Here is a 19,918-nt window from a genome sequence, read left to right on the forward strand (position 1 = left end):
ATGTCGGTTCATTGCCTCAGCTACCCAAGTACCTGGGACCATAGCCATGAGCTACCACACCTGGCTAATGTATTTATTTTCTATTTTTATTTTTTTAGTAGAGACAGGGTTTCACCATGTTGGCCAGGCTGGACTCAAACTCCTGACCCCAGGTGATCCCCCCTCCCCCCGCCCCCGCTACGTCTCCTAGAGTGCTGGGATTACAAGTGAGTCACCATGCCTGGCCTGATTTTCAAATTTTTAACAGACTTTTACTCAGGAGGTTGAGGCAGGAGAATTGCTTGAACCTGGAAGGCGGAGGTTGTCCAGCCTGGGCTACAGAGCAAGACTCCATCTCAAAAAAAAAAAAAAAGAAAGGAAAAACAGGCCAAGTGTGGTGGCTCACGCCTGTAATTCTAACACTTTGGGAGGCCAAGGCAGGTGGATTACCTGAGGTCAGGAGTTCAAGACCAGCCTGGCCAATGTGGTGAAACCCTGTCTCTACTAAAAATACAAAAAATTAGCCGGATGCAGTGACATGCGCCTGTAATCCCAGCTACTCGGGAGGCTGAGGCAGGAGAATCTCTTGAACCTGGGAGGCGGAGGTTGCGGTGAGCCGAGATTAGGCCACTCCACTCCAGCCTGGGTGACAGAGTGAGATTATGTCTCGAAAAAAAAAGAAAGAAAAAAAAGAAAAAGAAAAACAGTTGTTCAGTGAATGAATGTGAATATAGGAGAGAAAGACGGACTGAGGTATCAAAGGAACCCTCCCTTGCAAAATGATGCAGGCTTGGTCAACAATACACCTATTGAGTACTCACCGTGTCCTTGGCCGTGGTGTAGGCCGAAACACAGAACATGGTAAACAAAACAGGGCTCCAACCTTGGACAGAAGGTTTCTATGATCACTTCTAGCTACGTTGTTTTATTTCCATATCCATATCTATTCACATTTTATGGCACCTCTATTGATTCTGAAAATTACATTTTAGCTAAGGAATCTACTCATTTGCTTAAGCCCAAAATAGGAAGTTCTGACCTAGTGTCAGCAACACTCCGGATTCACAAGTGTCCCCATGGCGCTGTTTACCCCCAAATAGCGAAACCCCGCCAAATGTTGAGATTCCGGACCTGAGGGGTGCTTGGATGGGGAACCCCCGAAAGAATGGACATCACGTCCACCAGAGGGTGCTGTGGGGGCAAATTTGTGCCAGGAGGGGAGCTCGACTGGTGACCCTCAGAGCCAGGTAGGCGTAAGGAGTAAATCTCCTTCTTCCCGGTGTTTCCTTCCCACCCCCTCGAACCATTGCTGCCCCTCCCCCATACGTGGTTCCCCCTGAATAATTTGCCATTTTCAGGGACTTAAGAAGTGTTTGCTTTTCAAAGACATCTGGTTTCTGTGGCTAACGCCCAGTGGCTCAGGCCGCCCAGGTCACAGGCCGGCCGGGGGCGGGCGGTGGGTGGGGACTGCTGGGGCGTCAGCTGCCCGGGCGCCGCAGGGGCCGCGAAAGGGTTAACCCGACGGGGGGAGGGGGAGGGGGCGCGGGCCGCGCCTGCGCTCTGCCGCCCTCCATTGTCTCCACGGCGGCGAGGAGCGCCGGCAAGCGCTGCCCGGGACCGAGCGGGGTGGCGCGGCTGGCGGGGCCGGCGGCGACTGAAGCGAGAGCGCGACGCGACGCGACCGCGGCTTCCCGAGCTGCGCCTGGCCGCCCAGCGCCGCGGCCCGCCCGAGGCCTGGAGAGGTCCGGGCCGCCGTCCATGGTCGCGGCGTCCTGAGGCGGGGGACGCGCCTGGCGCCCCCGGTCCTCCGCCTCCTCCCGCGGGGCGGGCGGCCTCCTCCGGCGCCTCCCCGCGCCCGCCTGCCTCTCGCCGCCGCCTCCCTCCCTCCTTCCCTGCGGCTCCCCCGGCTTTCGGAGCCCGGGGGCGGCCTGTGGCGCGCGGAGCCCGCGCCGGACTGCGCCTCTTTGGACCTTGAGGGGAAACATGCGTTTGGCTTGGATCGTTTGAAATTCTGAGTTTGGGATCCCCGCCCGCCCGCCTGCCTCTTCCGCCCCGCGGGTTTTTTCCTTTTTTCTTTTGCTTTTATTCTTTTCTCCCTTCGGGTCTCCTTTTTGACTCCCTCCACCTTTATGCTCGCCCAGCCCTCCCCCCGCTGCTGAGAAGTGGGGGAGGGTCTCGGCCTCCAGGTTCCCGCCCCACCGGGGCCCGGGCGAGCATGGGGGGCAAGCAGAGCACGGCGGCCCGCTCCCGGGGCCCCTTCCCGGGGGTCTCCACCGATGACAGCGCCGTGCCGCCGCCGGGAGGGGCGCCCCATTTCGGGCACTACCGGACGGGCGGCGGGGCCATGGGGCTGCGCAGCCGCTCGGTCAGCTCGGTGGCAGGCATGGGCATGGACCCCAGCACAGCCGGGGGGGTGCCCTTTGGCCTCTACACCCCCGCCTCCCGGGGCACCGGCGACTCTGAGAGGGCGCCCGGCGGCGGAGGGTCCGCGTCCGACTCCACCTATGCCCATGGCAATGGTTACCAGGAGACGGGCGGCAGTCACCATAGAGACGGGATGCTGTACCTGGGCTCCCGAGCCTCGCTGGCGGATGCTCTACCTCTGCACATCGCACCCAGGTGGTTCAGCTCGCACAGTGGTGAGTCCACGGTGGTGGAGGCCTCGGAGGGAGGGCGCGCCGGGGCGCCCCAAGCCTTCGCGTGCGTGCCAAGGTTTGGGAATATAGTGCACGACCGGGATCTGTCTGCCTTCTCTTTGGTTCCCGATGCCAAGGGATGAATGGGATACCTACCCTCTGGAAACTAGGCTTTCTGCAAGGTTGTGGAGCCTGGCGATGTAGGACTCCCGGCGTGTGTTCACTTGTGGAAGGGCAGAGCGAAGCCTACCTATTGGAGTCCCATTTATTGGCATCTCCCTCCTCAGAGAAGAGGTCTTCTCTGGCTGAGAGCAAGTCAGCCTGGGTGCTTCCATTCTGCCACTGCAGCACTGTGCCTGCCTCACCAGTAACGGAGAGATGGAGCCAGTTGGAGCAAGCAGTGTCTCCTAAACAGAGAGTATGAAAATGAAATAAAATTAGGGGCAAGTGATGCCTGGATTAGGGCTGTCACTCTTGCTGGGAGAGAGAGGTGCCCAGTTTTGCCACCCTGCTGGAGATCTGTTTGAAATGTTTAAAATGGAGCAGCCGGCAGGCGGCTGGCATAGACAGGTGTGGCTGCTGTACGGAGGGCCCAGCCGGCGAGTCTCGCGGGGGCTTTGCAGGACCAGGGCTCTGGTCACCCGTACTGCATGCAGCAGACTTGGCTCCACGACTCTCACCTCCCTCCATCTTTTTTCTTCTGCTCCATGCTAAGTGCTTGGTCTTCCCGTGAATCTGCATCTTTTTGTAACAGGGAGCCTGTCAAGGTGGGGCATTATTGCCTGACTGTTGGCACATGACTGGGGAAAAGGAGGATTCAGAGAATCTGGATGAATTCATTTTATGAACTTCTGGTGACAGGCCAGCAAAAGGTTGGAGGGGGATTTCCCAGGCTCCTAGTGGGAGGGCAAAAAAGGCCTGGCAGGAGGAAAACAGGTCTGTCTGCTAGGTCAGGCTTCTAGAAAATTGGCCTAAAGGTGTGTGGGGCTGCTGTTTGCTAATTGGCAAGTTGAGTGAATAAGTTACATCTTAAGGTTCTTTTGGGTGAGTTGGGAAAATTTAGATATTGTGTAGGGGAAAGATTGCTCCTGCCTTTAGGGTACTTTATGGAGGGTAATATCTCGTGGATCACTGTTTTACCCACTGTGAAATAGGGTTGACTTTTGGGGTATCGCTTTCCCCCTCCCTGCAAATAGCCTGGGGTTTGTTTTCATTTGGTTCGTTTTTTTGTCAATTCTATAAACTATGTGAAATAGAGTTGGGGAACGAACTGTTAGTGACTAATTTAGGGTAACCCTTAGAAGTAGCTTGTGAATTGTTAGGATGATATTTTAATCTCTGAACAGACCTCCGGATATCATTGGAGCTTTTCTGACCTCATCGAACTCTGACCTGAATGAGATGCAAAACATGATTGCCTTTGGCTCTTTCAGGCATTTGATCAAAATTAGGCATTTTGAAATTAATAATCTTTCCTATGAAATTTAGTTCAGAGAGTTAGCCATATTTTTGAGATGACTGGTTAGGTGTTTAAAAGAACTGTAATGAGCATCTGGTTTTGAACTTAAAAGCACTATACGAAGTTTCTCTAAAATCACAGAATTTTGTGTGTTGAAAAACATGAGATATGTAGGGAGGAAGAAAGGGAGTTTTTTTTTTTTTTGCTGACATTTCTTAAGTCTGTCTCTTACTAAAAATTTATTTATTATGCTACTGCCAGGTTCCATGCTAAAGTTATGAGCTTATAATTGGATTCCAGAATTTCAGTCCTAAGCTGTGAAAGCTTATTTTTTTTCATCCTGTTATGGTGAGAGTAGGGAGAGCCACTGAACTGTGGGGACAGGAAAGTTGGAGCACATTAATCCTTTGGGGAAGGGTGTCAAAAGCGTGTATGGGAGGCTGCTATTAATATTGTAGGTAATCTGTTCCTTACTGTGTAGGACCATCATGTCCTTCTGCAAGACATTGAGCATACCTGGCCCCACCTACTAAATGCTGATAGCATCCAGCAGTTCAGTGTGTCACCCCAAAATGTCCCCAAGAACTCCCAAATGCCCTCTGGGGTGTGGCTGGTATCACTCTGGTTGAGAACCACTGCTTTAGGGATTTATTCTTTTATTTACATAAAGTCATTAACTTTTCCTGTGCAGTTCATTTGAGATGAACCTTTGTGTGCAGCATCGGTTCCATCTCACCTGAAACAGACCATGGGATCTTCCAGGACATGTTTCCTCTGTTGCTCATTGCTGCAAGAAGCAAAACTTGTTTCTGCTTTGGAGCCTTTGAGTAAGGTCTAAGCAGCTTTTGCTGTTGTGTTGTAAGATTAGAAGGGTAAAGATTTTGGTGCACAATTGATTAGATGCCTGGAAGTTGATATGATGCGTTTCCTTGTGTTTTCAAGGTGCTCTTGCAACTCTTCATGAGTACAGAAAACAGTTGTCAGTGAAATACATGGGGGAGTTCAGTGTATCCGAGGCCATCTCAGAGAGCGTGGGCTTAGGCTGAGTCTAGAGGTAGAATACGGAAGAGCCCTGGTCCCAGCTCCTCCTCTGAGCAGCTGTGACCTTGGGCAAGATACATCCCCTCTCTCGAGCCTCATCTTTGTCGTTTTTGAGATAGTTGTGGTCATCCTCATGAGCTCCAGCCTTGCTCCGCAAATCCCGGGAGAGGAAGCGCTGTAGTCACATTTGTCTTCTCTAGGTTCCTGGCTTCCCTGTGCTGTGACCCCCACGTATCCCATTCCCTATGCCTGGAGTGCTTTTCTGTCCATTCTTCACACGCAATCCTCTTTCTGATCCCTTAGGGCTTAGAGACCACTCTTAAAAATTGGCCCCTCCTGTTATTCTCTCCAGTCACTCACTTGTTACCTTAATCATTCTTTTTTTTTTTTTTTGAGACGGAGTTTCACTCTTGTTGCCCAATCTGGAGTGCAGTGGCATGACTTCAGCTTACCGCAGCCTCCGCCTCCCGGGTTCAAGCAATTCTCCTGCCTCAGCCTCCGGAGTAGTTGGGATTACTGGCATGCGCCACCACGCCTAATAAGCTTGGGGCTAATTTTGCATTTTTAGTAGAGATGGGGGTTTCTCCATGTTTATCAGGCTGGTCTCAAACTACCGACTTCAGGTGATCTGCCTGAACCGGCCTCCCAAAGTGCTGGGATTACAGGCGTGAGCTACTGCGCCCTGCACCTTAATCATTCTTAACATACTTTGTAAACATTTTATCTTTTACTTTTTTTGCGTACAGTTTGCCTAAAGTCTAAGCTCCATGAGAGCAGGACTGTGTTCCTTGATCTCTGCTGTGGGTCCTGCACTGTGCCTTCCTCTCACATTTTTTGAGTACCTGAATTTGAGTGCTTTATGTTCATCATCTCACTTAATCATCACTATAACTCTATGAAGTAAGACTGTTCTCCCCTACCCCCATTGTACAGGTAAGGAAACAGGTTTGGGGGAGGTTAAGGAACTCACACGAGATCAGGCAGTTGGTAGGTGGTGGAGATGGGATCGGAATGCAGGTTGGCTGGTGCCAGAACCTGGGCTCTTAACCAGTACCCTCTTCTGCCTCTTATCTGAAAACATTAGGAAGTCGCGTGGTGTCCTGGAGATTGTGCTGGCCTGCGAGTCAGAGTGCTGGGCCCATTTCCTGGTTAGACAGCTGATTAGCTGCATGACCTGTGACCTTGGGCAAGTGAGTCATTTAACCTCAGTCACAATTTATTCATCAGTAAAATGGAGAAGACACCTGTCCTGCTTACCTCTCAGAGTCATGGTGAGGGTCTCATGAGATAATGTGCACAAAAGCCAAAGGACATCTAAATGGAGAGTGGTGGAGTTCCAATGGGGGCACTCTCTTATAGTTGTCTGCCTTCAGTCACTTCAGATTTTTTTTTTTTTTTCCTTTTGAGACAGGGTCTTATTCTGTTACCCAGGCTGGAGTGCAGTGGCAAGATCGTAGCTCACTGCAGTCTCAGACTCCTGGGCTCAGATGATCCTCCCAGCTTGGCTTCCCAAAGTGCTGGGACTACAGGCATGAGCCACCGTGCCTGGCCTAATCGTCTCAGAATTTGATGGGTGGAGAGGTTTACAGCTGTGCTAGCTGTAGCCCCCAAATAGAATCTGGTTCTGTGTCCTAAAGTCTGACCTGCATTGGTGGGCTGCTTTTACTCATAATGCCGCTGATAAGGGCTGCTTTCTAGAAGCAGAGTGAGTCCCTACCATTCCACGTTAAAATGTAAGTTTTGCTGTAACTCCTGATGGCTGCCTCGGTGCTATTCTGGAGGTCTGGTCATTCTCTTTCAGTAGTTCTGTTTGTCTCAGAGTATGGATTTCCAAATGTGGGATACAAAACATGCAGGATTCACCATGTCGAAAGAAGTTGCTGTTTCTAGGTTCTACTATAAAAGGGCTGGCCATTGAGGGCTTCACTTCAACTTCTTAGTCATATGTGTATGTGTGTGTATATATATATGTATATATATATGTATATATACACACACATTCAGAAAAGTCTAAACTGTTCTTTATTGTCATCAAGCCATCAACTGAGACTGATACAAGGTGATTGTGTTTTGTTTTTGTTTTTGTTTTTGTTTTTTTTTGAGACAGGGTCTTGCTCTGTCACCTAGGCTGGAGTGCCATGGTGTAATCATGGCTCACTGTAGCCTCAAACTCCTGGGCTCAAGCCATCTTCCCACCTCAGCTTCCAGAGTAGTTGCGACTTAGGTGCACACCACCACGCCTGGCTAATTTTTATTCCATCTTTTGTAGAGATGAGGTCTCACTGTGTTGCCTAGGCTGGTCTCAAACTCCGGGCTTTAAGCAATCCTCCCACCTCAACCTCCCAAGGTATTGGGATTATAGGCATAAGCCATCATGCCTGGCCCAAGGTGCCTTTTAATAAGTCTTTGAACATGCTAGCAGGATATCTCTTGGGTTCTATTTTGCTGCCACTGTAGGGTTCTCAAGTTATTTAATTTTCTTTTATTGTTAGCTAATGGGGGAGAGTTGCCAGCTCCCTTGGAGTGGATCAGAAAGCCTTTGTGCCCTGCCATAGGTGTGCTAGAAGTAATGGGCCTTCACCTGGTTTCTGGAGAAGGAAAAGCATTCTGTGGTCTCCAAAGAGCATGATGGGCCTCCTGCCCTACAAAACTTCTATTGTTAATGAAAACTTTTTTTAAAAAGCAGAATTTTTAGCTCTTTATTACCATGAGGGCTTATTTGCTTAAAATAGAAAAGTTACCCCGAGGCAAAGATACTTTCTTGAAGGTCATAGTTAACTCTTGCTTACTGAGGTTTGAATGGTGTTGTAAGAAACAGTGGCTTAGCTCTTAAAGCATTTGTTTTATGGGATATGTACATTTTGATCTTAAACAAGGATGCACCTCAATATGTCATGTCACAAGGAATACTTTGAGTTAGGCCACTCTTAGCCAAAGAAAGGAAGCAAGCTCTAGTTCCTTTCGGGAAAAGGAACATGCTTTGTATTTTACATATGTGGTATTCACCCCAAGCATGTTGGGCACAGAAATTTGAGTGTAGTAGTTCCTCCTTATCCAAAGGGGATCCGTTTCAATACCCCCAGTGGATGCCTGAAACTGTGGATAGTACCTAATCTGAACCCTGTATCTACTGTGTCTTTTCCTGTATATACATACTTTTGATAAAGTTTTATTTATAAATCAGGCACAATAAAAACTCAATAGCAGTAACTAATAATAGAACAATTATAACAATATGCTATGATAAAAGTTATATGAATGTGTTTTCTCTCTCCCTGTCTCAAAGTACAGTCATGCATTGCTTGATGATAGGGATACTTTCTGAGAAATGGGTCATTAAGAGATTTTGTCACTGGGCAAATATCTTAGGGCATACTTACACGGACCTAGGTGGTATAGCCTGCTACATACCTAGATTATATGTTGCTCCTAGTGCTCCTAGGCTACCAACCTGTGCAACATGTAATTGTGCTGAACACTGTTGGCAATTGTAATACAGTTGTAAGTATTTGTGTGTCTAAACATAGAAAAGGTGCAGTATATAGTCTTACGGGACCACCATCATGTATGCAGTTGGTTGTTGACCCATGCATGTTGGGCGGTGCATGAAGGTATCTTAATATTTCAGACCTCTGTTGACCATGGGTAACTGAAACTATGTAAAGTGAAGCCTTGGACAAGGGGTACTGCTGTATACCCAATTATAAAACTAAGCTTCAATTTTGACAGTTTCAAAATTGGAAAAACTTCATAGGGAAGTGGTGGTAACTTAAATGGGATATTGATTCTGCTCCTCCTCATCCTCAGGTAGGGGTGTTTTTAATGACAGTGGATCACTGAGGTTGTGGTTCTAGAATCTTGAAGTTAGCTCAAAACCTAAATCTTAACCTCAGTCAGTCAGTTATTGACTGATGATTGATTGATTGATTGATTGATTGAGACCGAGTCTCACTCTGTCACCCAGGCTGGAGTGCAGTGGCGCGATCTCAGCTCACTGCAACATCCTCCTTCCAGGTTCAAGTGATTCTTCTGCCCCAGCCTCGCAAGTAGCTGGGATTACAGGCATCCACCACTATGCCTGACTAAGTTTTGTATTTTTAGTAGAGACGGGGTTTTACCATGTTGGCCAGGCTGGTCTCAAACTCCTGACCTCGGGTGATCCGCCTGCCTCGGCCTCCCAGAGTGCTGGCATTATAGGCATGAGCTATTGCGCCTGGCCACTTCAGTCTTTTAGGGTGATGGTTACATATAAATTTCAGTCTGTTTCTTTTCCAAGCTTTCTCATGGCCTAGTCTGAATCAGGTGGTTCATAGTAATTACCATGGATTTAGTCTTGAGTGTGAGAAGGGGATTCTTAGAGACCCAGCAGTTTTCACTTCTGAATCTTAGGTTCTCACTTGAACACAGGTTTATCCTTGAATCCAGCAGTTGGGTTTCTGTCCTTTATATATATATATATTTTAGACAGGGTCTCGCTCAGTTCAGGCCGGAGTGCAGTGGCACGATCATGGCTCACTGCAGCCTCAGCCTGTAGGGCTGAAGCGTTCCTCCCCTCAGCCTCCTGAGTAGCTGGGACTACAGGCATATGCCGCTACACCTGGCTAATTTTTAATTTTGTGTAAATGGGGTCTCCATTTGTTGCCCAGGCTGGTCTTAAACTCCTGGGCTCCAGCGATCCTCCTGCCTCAGCCTCCTAAAGTGCTGGGATTACAGGTGTGAGCCACCATGCCAGACCCCAAATTTAATCCTAAAGCAGCAGCTGAAATAGTTTCTAGACTGATGAGACTGTTTACCTTGAGACCTCCCTAGAACTGTTAGTCTTGAACACACAGCTTTCCTCTGTTGGGAGAAAGGAGGAAGGAAGAGTTCACTGGATCCCTGTAAACTCCAAGTTAGGGGAGGCATGATGAGAATTTATAGTGCACTCGTGGATCTATAACAAGAAGGAGGCAGATACAGCAAGAGCTCTCCTGATTTCTGTGAATGATTCGAAAGGGTTCTTAAACTTAATGGTGCCCAGTATTCTCTAGGGAGGTAGTTAACAATGCAGATGACTGGACCCCACTCCCAGAATTCACTAGAGCTGGAGACCCGAGAATCTAAGTTTTTAACAAATGAACCTGAAAGCAAGTGAGAAGAACTTCTGCATCTGAAACTCAACTCCACGAAGCATTTAGTTTTTCTCTCCCCAAACACAGAAATAAACTCTGAATGCTTTTTTGATGTATTCATTGGCTTTCTTTTTATTTATTTTTTCTTCTTATTTTTCTTTAGAGAAAGGTTTTTCTTCTCTTGCCCAGACTGGAGTGCAATAGCAAGATCACGCTCTCTGCAGCCTGAAACTCCTGGTCTCAAGCAATTCTCACGCCTTAGCCTCTGGAGTACTGGGACTACAGATGCTATGCTACCATGCCCAGATAACTTTTTTACTTTTTTTTTTTTGGTAGAGAAGTTAGTCTCACCACGTTGCCCAGGCTGCTCTTGAACTCCTGGCCTCAAGTGAGCCTTCCGCCTCAGCTTCCCAAAGCACTGGGATTATAAGTGTGAAGCCACTGTGCCTGGCCTTTATTTTCAGTATTTCTAGTCAGATATTTGCTAAGCAATCTCTACAGCTCCCAGAGGGTAGGTTCAACCAGGAACAACATTGTTGGCTATTTGATGGTTTTCTTTTACATGGGACTAAGCATTATTGCCTGCATATAGGCCCAAGCCAATTCGCCTTGGTCTGAGAATTGAATTTGCTCTGAACAGAAGGTAATTGTGTCAGTGTCCCCTTTCCTTCTGGACTTGTCTTCCTCCTGACTTTTCTTCTTTGGCTGCTGGTGCTACAGAAGGGCTTCCTGAGTTACCCTCTTTCCTACATCCCCAGCCAGGCAGCTAGACAAGTCAAGAGCTTAGGATGAATCCAGGCTTTAAAGAGGTTGGAAGACCTGTTTTTCCTTTTCTCTGACTGACCTAAAAATATAAGACTTTTTTTTCTTTGTGTGTGACGATCTGTTGAACAAAAACATTCATTTATTCCATTGATAGCCTCTGGGATACCAGGACCTATGGTAGGTGCTGAGAATATATATATTTATTATAGAGCGATTAACTTATTGTTTCCAAGAATCTTTGCTTCCTCACTCCTTAAGGGTCAGTATATTTTAGCTTCTGGGAGATTTCACCTTTTCATCAGCTCCTCTGTTGAATAAACAGATAAAAGTAGGTGTTTGTCCATGAGGCTGCTGCGAGGGTATATACTTCTTCTCTTCACTCATTTTTTTCCAAAGCCCTAATTCTGGGTTGGGGCAGGTGATCTTTTCTTTGTGGTTCCAGCCAAGAACCCACCAAGAAATTCCTCATATGTCTTAGTACAAGGGATCCTCTGTCCTCTCATAAAAATCAGTTTTTATCGAAAGAAAAACTGATTTTCAAACTCTTCATCTGCATTTTTGATTTCAGTATCTTTGTCATCCCTAGAGCCACTTTTCTTTCTGGTCATTGAACACTATTTTCTAGAAGCATGATTCACCACTTTTTAAATCTGTCTCTGTAAAATTTATCCCAAGCCACAAATACCCAGAAGGAAATTTCCTCCTTGGTATTATAAGTCTATGTCTCTGAGCTTCATAACATGTACACTTCTGTGCTGGTTCCCCTCTCCCCCACCTCCCCAGTTTTGTTTTTTTTTTAAAACTGTCATAAAATACATGTAACAATTTACTATCTTAACCGTTTTTAAGTATACAGTTTAGTGATACTCTAAATACTGCATGTAAGTGGACTCATACAGTGTTTGTCTTTTTGTGGCTGTCCTATTTCACTTAGCATAATGTCCTCAAGGTTCATCCACATTGTAGCATGTTTCAGAATTTCCTTTCTTGTAAAGGTTGAATCGTATTCCATTGTCTGTCTCCCACATTTCACTTTCCGTTCATCTGTTGCTGGACACTTGGGTTGCTTCCACATTTTAGCTGTTGTAAATAGCTGTAATTCATTGTTAGAAATGTGAATTTCTTAGTATCTCTTCAGGACCCTGCTTTCAGTCCTTCGGAGGATATACCCGGAAGTGGAATTGCTCCATCGTTTGGTGATTCTATTTTTAATGTTTGGAAGAACCACCATACTGTTTTCTACAGCAGCTGCACCATTTTATATTCCTACCAACAGTGCACAGGCTTCCAGTTTCTCCACATCCTTGCTAATACTTGTTATTTTCTGTTTCTTTTTTTTTTTTTTTTAGTAGTAGCCATCTTAATGGATGTGAGGTAGTATCCCATAGTTTTCATTTGCATTTCTCTAATGATTAGTGATGTTGAGGATCTTTTCATGTGTTTATTGGCCATTTGTATATCTTTTTTGGAGAAATACCTATTTGTATATGCACGTTTGAATCAGATTGCTTTTTTCTTTCTTTCTTTTTTTTTTGATACGGAGTTTTGCCCTGTTGCCCAGGCTGAAGTGCAGTGGTGCAGTCTCAGCTCACTGCAACCTTCACCCCCCAGGTTCAAGTGATTCTCCTGCCTCAGCCTCCAGAGTAGCTGGGATTATAGGCGCCTGCCATCATGCCTGGCTAATTTTTGTATTTTTAGTAGAGACTGGTTTTCACCATATTGGCTAGGCTGGTCTGGAACTCCTGGCTTCAGGTGATCCACCCGCCTTAGCCTCCCGGAGTGCTGGGATTACAGGTGTGAGCCACCGCGCCCAGCCTGGGTGGTTTTTTTCTTTATTGTTGATTTTAGTGTAGTTTTAAGAAACTTTTTAAAGCCTTGTTTATGATAGCCAACACTGTAATGTATTCCCCTCGGGAATAAGTAATAAATCTGTGTTATATTTGAGTACATTTTGCTCAAAATAAAGAATTTAATGAATTGTTTCATGCCGAGAGATTTTATGAGTACCTTGGCTCTTGGTAGTGCCTTACTTTCAGAAGGATAATTTTTGGAGAAATTTCACCTCGTATTTAGGTATGGATGGTCTCTCATCTTGGTCTTGGTGAATCAGACTTGTCATAGCAGTCAGTGCTCCAGCTTGCTTGTTGGTAGTAGCTTGAGCCCTCTGAAAAGTAATTAATCCATACTTCATGAAGAGTTGTTCTGAAATTAGTCGCCTCTGTACTTTTTTTTTTTTTTTTTTTTTTTTTTTGAGGAGTCTCGCTCTATCATCAGGCTGGAGTGCAGTGGCACGATCTCCACTCACTGCAACCTCTGCCTCCCAGGCTCAAGCAGTTCTCTTGCTTCAGCCTCCCAAGTAGCTGGAATTACAAGCATGTGCCACCACAGCCGGCTAATTTTGTATTTTTGTATTTTTAGTAGAGATGGGGTTTCGCCATTTGGCCAGGCTGGTCTTGAATTCCTGACCTCAAGTGATCCGCCTGCCTTGGCCTCCCAAAGTGCTGGGATTGCAGGCGTGAGCCACCATGCCCGGCTAGGAGAAGCTTTTTTTTTTTTTTTTTTGAGACGGAGTCTCGCTCTGTCGCCCAGGCTGGAGTACGGTGGCCAGATCTCAGCTCACTGCAAGCTCCGCCTCCCAGGTTCACGCCATTCTCCTGCCTCAGCCTCCCGAGTAGCTGTGACTACAGGCGCCCGCCACCTCGCCTGGCTAGTTTTTTGTATTTTTTAGTAGAGACGGGGTTTCACCATGTTAGCCAGGATGGTCTCGATCTCCTGACCTCGTGATCCGCCCGTCTTGGCCTCCTAAAGTGCTGGGATTACAGGCTTGAGCCACCAAGCCCAGCCCAGGAGAAGCTTTAACCTGGATTCAGGAACAGAGGTAGGAAAACCCAAGATCACAGGCCTCATCTGACATGGTCATTTTGCCCATACTTCTTACCTTTTTGGAGATCTTTTCGTTTGTTTCCATCTTAAATAACTTTTTCCCTGTGGAGAAGGTGCCTTTTTTGGAGAGAACCATTAAGATTCTTTTATCCTGCTGCCTGCCTGAGTATTCTGGGAATCCTACAAGGATTTGGGGGAGCCCTTGGGATTCCAACCTAACAAATTAGTTTTCTGTAATATTGTTCTAGTCCATTTAGATTGTGTAAACGATCTAAATGGTGTAACACCATTTAGGATCAAAAATATAACAGCAATGTAAGTCAGCTTTTCAAAGAAACTTTTATTTTTTAATTAAAAACAAACTTTTTTCAGAGACGGGGTCTCATTGTGTTGCCCAGGCTGGACATGAACTCCTGGGCTTAAGACATCCTCCCACCCTAGCCTCCTGAGTAGCTAGGACTGTGGGCACACATTACCATGCCTGGCCAAAGACACTTTTTTATAGCTCTGCCTGCTGCTATAACAAGTGTCCCTAAATACCCATGTACATCATATATTATTAGATTTCCTCAACTCTGGTTAGCTATGACTGAAACATTCATGCCATTGCAGCCAGTGCCCTGGAAAGCTATAAGCAAGTCTTAAGACCTGTGATGAGGGCTGACTTGCAAGCTAGCTGCCGTCCATCTTAATATCTGACGAGCCCAGTCATGTTGGCTGTGTTTAATTCATCCATTTCCTACCTACTTTCTCAACCCAGAGGCCAAGTGCAGCACAAAAGGATAGTGAATCTAAATGTCTCCAGTATTTTGAGGTATAGGAATCTCCTATGAAGTGGCAGACCTTTGAGAAATAGTATTATGAGCTGTTCTGTTTTGCTGTGGCTTTGGAAAACCTTTGGATTCCTCTACTGAAAATTTGTTTGAAAAAAAAAATCTTTTTAATGAAACAGTGTGAGTCACAAAGCAGCCACCCCTTCTCATAATAGCATTTCTCACCAGGGGAATTTTTGGTAGCTGTTGGGGGAGGGATTTGAGTAGGTTGTGGATGATAAATCCCTTGGGGGGAACATAACCAAAGGCTGCCATATCACAACACTGGTGCTTTCCATGCTGACACCAAGCCCTGAATTCAAAGTGCAGGACAGCAGAATAGAACAGAGAAGGCTGTGCCCAGTGAATCGCTGCAGTAGCATGACCAGTGAGACTGGAGTTTCAATTAAAACACCGTTGTAGTGTAAAAGGATCATGAGATGGAGGGAGGCCTTGAGTTAGAGAGCCAGAAGCCATTTATAGGCAGAACATCAGCTTTCTGGATTAAAGGATGGCTGTGGACCTAATGATGAGCATCTAGAGGTCATGGGGAATTTCTTTACTGTCTGTGCCCCCCTTTTCTATGTGGTCAGCTTGGTGCTTGGCAGTGATCATGGCACACTTTACAGAGAGTGGATTCATGTAAGGTCATCTGTGCTCTTCTAAGATTTTAGGTCTAAAGCATTTAGAGCGGCTCCCAGAGGAAACGCCACCCAGTCAGCCTCCTTGTGGGATAATGAAAAGGAAACATTTAGGGATGCTGAGAGCTTAGAACAAGCCAGGATTATGATATAAAATCTCAGCTGCCTGTCTTAAACTTTTCTGCCAACCTAGCCTGAGTTTTAACTGTTTTTAACTTCATTGATTTACAGTTTCTCGGGACTCATGTCTGAACCAGTATCTTACGTAAGCTACAGACAGGGGGAAAGGCTGAAAGGTTATTAGAAACGTGTTAAGATTTGCTTTCCTTTGGAAAGTCATGGCTGTCTTCTGTGTTTTCCTGGCTTTGTACTTTTCTTCAAAGCCTGTTACCGGTTCCAGGTCTCCAGAGCTCAATAAAGGGGAAACAGGAAGTGAGCATTTGATGCATAAGAGCTAGCAAAACATAATAAAGGGCACAGGCATGGAACCAGGAGAGAGAATTGTGGGAGAGAGTTTTCTTGAAGGCATCAGGTCTGTAGGATTACAGGCATATCCTTCAACAATGACTTTTAACTCCTTCAAACAAGGAAAAAGCAATTAGGAACCTCTGTTCAGAAAAGGACCAGTTTTTCTTAGGTTATGTAGTAGAGGTTCAACACTTTTATATGATGGCATACAAGTAATTATAAAGTATCTTTTGACTAAGGAGTTCAGAACACTTACAGAGAAAAGTGATGATCACCTTTATAAAGGAATAACAATTATTTCTCTGTCTCTTTACTTGAGGGCCCACAGGGTAAGTCTTACCATGAGTTCCAGCCTGGAGCCCTGACTCTTACTTTTTCTGTCCATTCACTTTGTTTGTTTGTTTGTTTGTTTGTTTGTTTTTGAGACAGAGTCTCGCTCTGTCACCCAGGCTGGAGTGCAGTGGCATGATCTCAGGTCACAGCAACCTCCGCCTCCCAGGTTCAAGCGATTCTCCTGCCTCAGTCTCCTGAGTAGCTGAGACTACAGGTGCATACTACCATGCCCAGCTAATTTTTGTATTTTTAGTAGAGACGGGGTTTTACCATGTTAGCCAGGTTGGTCTCAATCTCTTGACCTCATGATCCGCCCACCTTGGTCTCCCATAGAGCTGGGATTACAGGCGTGAGCCACCGAGCCCAGCCTGTCCATTCACTTTTAGTAATGAACTCTGAGTTTTAGTCCTGCGATTACTAAATGGAAAAGTCACAGAGGTTTGTGCTGTTTCAATTTTGGTTTCACTTGCACATTTCAGGAACTCAAATAGTAGTGTGACTCTGAATGGGAACTCTTTGGTGTCTTGGAATTATTATTATTATTATTATTATTATTATTATTATTTTTGAGACGGAGTCTGGCTCTGTCGTCCAGGCTGGAGTGCAGTGGCCAGATCTCAGCTCACTGCAAGCTCCGCCTCCCAGGTTTACCCCATTGTCCTGCCTCAGCCTCCCGAGTAGCTGGGACTACAGGCACCTGCCACCTCGCCTGGCTAGTTTTTTGTATTTTTTAGTAGAGACGGGGTTTCATCGTGTTAGCCAGGATGGTCTCGATCTCCTGACCTCGTGATCCGCCCATCTCGGCCTCCCAAAGTGCTGGGATTACAGGATTGAGCCACCGCGCCCGGCCTATTTTTTTTTTTTTTAATTTTTTTTTTTTTTTTTTGAGATGGAGTCTCACTGTATTGCCCAGGCTAAGGGGCAGTGGTATGGTTTTGGCTCACTGCAACCTCTGCCTCCCAGGTTCGAGTAATTCTCCTGCCTCAGCCTCCCGAGTAGTTGGGAGTATAGGCACACGCCACCACACCTGACTAATTTTTTGTATTTTTAGTAGAGATGGAGTTTGAACTCCTGACCTCAGATGATCCGCCCGCCTTAGCCTCCCAAAGTGCTGGGATTAGAGGCGTGAGCTGCCACGCCACGCATTCAAGAGAGATAATACACTCACCTTACCAAGCAGATTATAATAACTAAAACATTACAGATATAATTGTATGTACCTTGGCCTATTCCCATTTTCTTCTTCCCTTTCCAAAGGAAACGACTGCCCTCACTCGTGTTTCTCCCGCCATATGTGTTCATGCTTTTGCTCCTTGTAGCTGTCCAAAACAGCATTTGTTTTCCATAAACTTTATGTAAACTCTACAGACATGGAAGGAGAAAGATATTATGAGGTGTGTGTGTGTATATACACTACCTCAAAATGGAGGTAGTATATAAATTCATTTTACTACTTATTGCTATAGCGCATTTATTTTCACAGCGGTACTCTATTGATCTATTTATTGATCTTTTGATCTGTTATCAATGGATATTAAAGTTATTTTTAGTTTTTGAAAATTTTGTTTCCTTACATACGTGAATGAGTTATTCTAGGGTACATCCTTAATCATGAAATAGTGGGGTTACAGGGTGTGTGTGTGCGTGCACGTGTGTGTATATATCTTTAACTCATACATAAATATTGCCCAGTAAATCCCCAATGTACTTATACCAATTTACACTCCTGAAATAACATATTTTTGCTTGTTCTGTGTCCTTGCCAAAATTTGATATTGTCATACCTTAAGTTGTGGCAAGCTCTCGTGGGTGTAAATGGTATATTGTTGTGATTTTATTTGTTATATATTTCTTTTCTTTTTTTTTTTTTTTTTTTTGCGACGGAGTCTCGCTCTGTCACCCAGGCTGGAGTGCAGTGGCCGGATCTCAGCTCACTGCAAGCTCCACCTCCCGGGTTTACGCCATTCTCCTGCCTCAGCCTCCCGAGTAGCTGGGACTACAGGCGCCCGCCACCTCGCCCGGCTAAGTTTTCGTATTTTTTAGTAGAGACGGGGTTTCACCGTGTCAGCTAGGATGGTCTCGATCTCCTGACCTCGTGATCCGCCCGTCTCGGCCTCCCAAAGTGCTGGGATTACAGGCTTGAGCCACCGCGCCCGGCCTGTTATATATTTCATAATATATATTTATCTATAATTAATGTATTAATATTGTATGTTTAATCATTGTTTCTTCTGTGAAATACTTGTTCATGTCTGACTCATGTTCATATTGGGTGGTTTAACTGTTTCTTACTGGTTTTGTTTTGTCTGTGGATAATAATTTCTTTGTTGTCATATGTAATGTAGATGTGTCTTCTCTCAGTTTGTGGCTTATCTCTTTATTCTTTTTGTGATTTCTTATGGTTATTTAATTTTAATATGACTGAATATTCAAGTATTTTCTCTTATGGCTTATACATTTCATGTATTAAGAAATATTTTATTTACCTGAGGTCATAAAGATGTTATGTTTTCTTCTAAAAGTTTTAAAAATTTGCCTTTTGTATTTAAATCCTTAATCCATGGGTAATTTAAAACCAATGTTTATTGGCCGGGCATGGCAGCTCACGCCTGTAATCCCAACACTTTGAGAGGAAGGGGGATGGGGGGGCGGTGGATCACCTGAGGTCAGGAGTTCGAGACCAGCCTGACCAACATGGAGAAACCTCGTCTCTACTAAAAAAACAAAATTAGCTGGGCATGGTGGTGCATGCCTATGATCCCAGCTATTCGGGAGGCTGAGGCAGGAGAATCGTTTGAACCTGGGAGGTGGAGGTTGCAGTGAGCCGAGATTGTGCCGTTGCATTCCAGCCTGGGCAATAAGAGTGAAACTCCATCTCAAAAAAAAAAAAAAAAATTATTTATTTCTTTAGTTTCAAGACAGGATCTCACTCTGTTGCCCAGGCTGGATTGTAGTGGCGCGATCTGCAGCCTGAAACTCCTGGACTCAGGTAATCCTCCCACCTCAGTCTCCTGGGTAGCTGGGACTACAGGTGCGCAACTGCTATATCCGACTAATTCATAGTACTGGGGTGATAGGCATGAGCCACAGCTCCCAGCCTATAATTAAATTTGCATGGGGCAAAATAGGGATATATTTTTCTTTTTCCATATACGAATAACCAGCTCTCTCAGCAGCATTTGAGGAGTAGTAAAGTCATCTATCCTTGTACTAATACTCTTTTATTTTTATTTATTTATTTTTGAGATAGAGTCTTGCTCTGTTGCCCAGGCTGGAGTGCAGTGGTGCTATCTCAGCTCACTGCAACCTCTGCCTCCCGGGTACAAGCAATTTTCCCACCTCAGCCTCCTGAGTAGCTGGGGTTACAGGCTCACGCCACCACACCCTACTAATTTTTTGTAGTTTTAGTAGAGACGTGGTCTCACCATGTCGGCCAGGCTGGTCCTGTACTCCTGACCTCAAGTGATCTGCCTGCCTTGGCCTTCCAAAGTGCTGGGATTACAGGCGTGAGCCACTGCACCCAGCCTGTTTTTATTTTTTGAGACAGAGTCTCGCTCTGTCACCCAGGCTGGAATGCAGTGGTGTGATCTCGACTCACTGCATCCTCTGCCTCCCAGGTTCATGCAATTCTCCTGCCTCAGCCTCCTGAGTAGGTGGGACTACAGGCGTCTGTCACCACACCCGGCTTTTTTTTTTGTATTTTTAGTGGAGATGGGATTTCACCATATTGGTCAGGCTGGTCTCGAACTCCTGACCTCAGGTGATTCACCTGCCTCGGCCTCCCAAAGTG

The 19,918-nt window shown here is 45.9% G+C and overlaps 1 protein-coding gene across 3 annotated transcripts in view; it reads left to right on the top strand.

The window, feature by feature from the left end:
- Positions 1–1,544: 1,544 nt before the first annotated feature.
- Positions 1,545–19,918, top strand: part of ZNRF1 (zinc and ring finger 1) — a 117,347-nt gene continuing 98,973 nt past the window's right edge. For 2 of the 3 annotated variants that reach the window (XM_025369909.1, XM_025369911.1), the window contains exon 1: positions 1,571–2,618. In XM_025369909.1, coding sequence (XP_025225694.1) covers positions 2,195–2,618 — 424 coding nt within the window. In that variant the 5' untranslated portion in view covers positions 1,571–2,194. Of the gene's footprint in view, positions 2,619–19,918 lie in introns of all 3 variants that reach the window. The other variant, XM_025369910.1, reaches the window with a different exon arrangement.

This window comes from Theropithecus gelada, chromosome 20, assembly GCF_003255815.1.
Source record: "Theropithecus gelada isolate Dixy chromosome 20, Tgel_1.0, whole genome shotgun sequence".
In the NCBI taxonomy this organism is placed as follows: domain Eukaryota; kingdom Metazoa; phylum Chordata; class Mammalia; order Primates; family Cercopithecidae; genus Theropithecus; species Theropithecus gelada.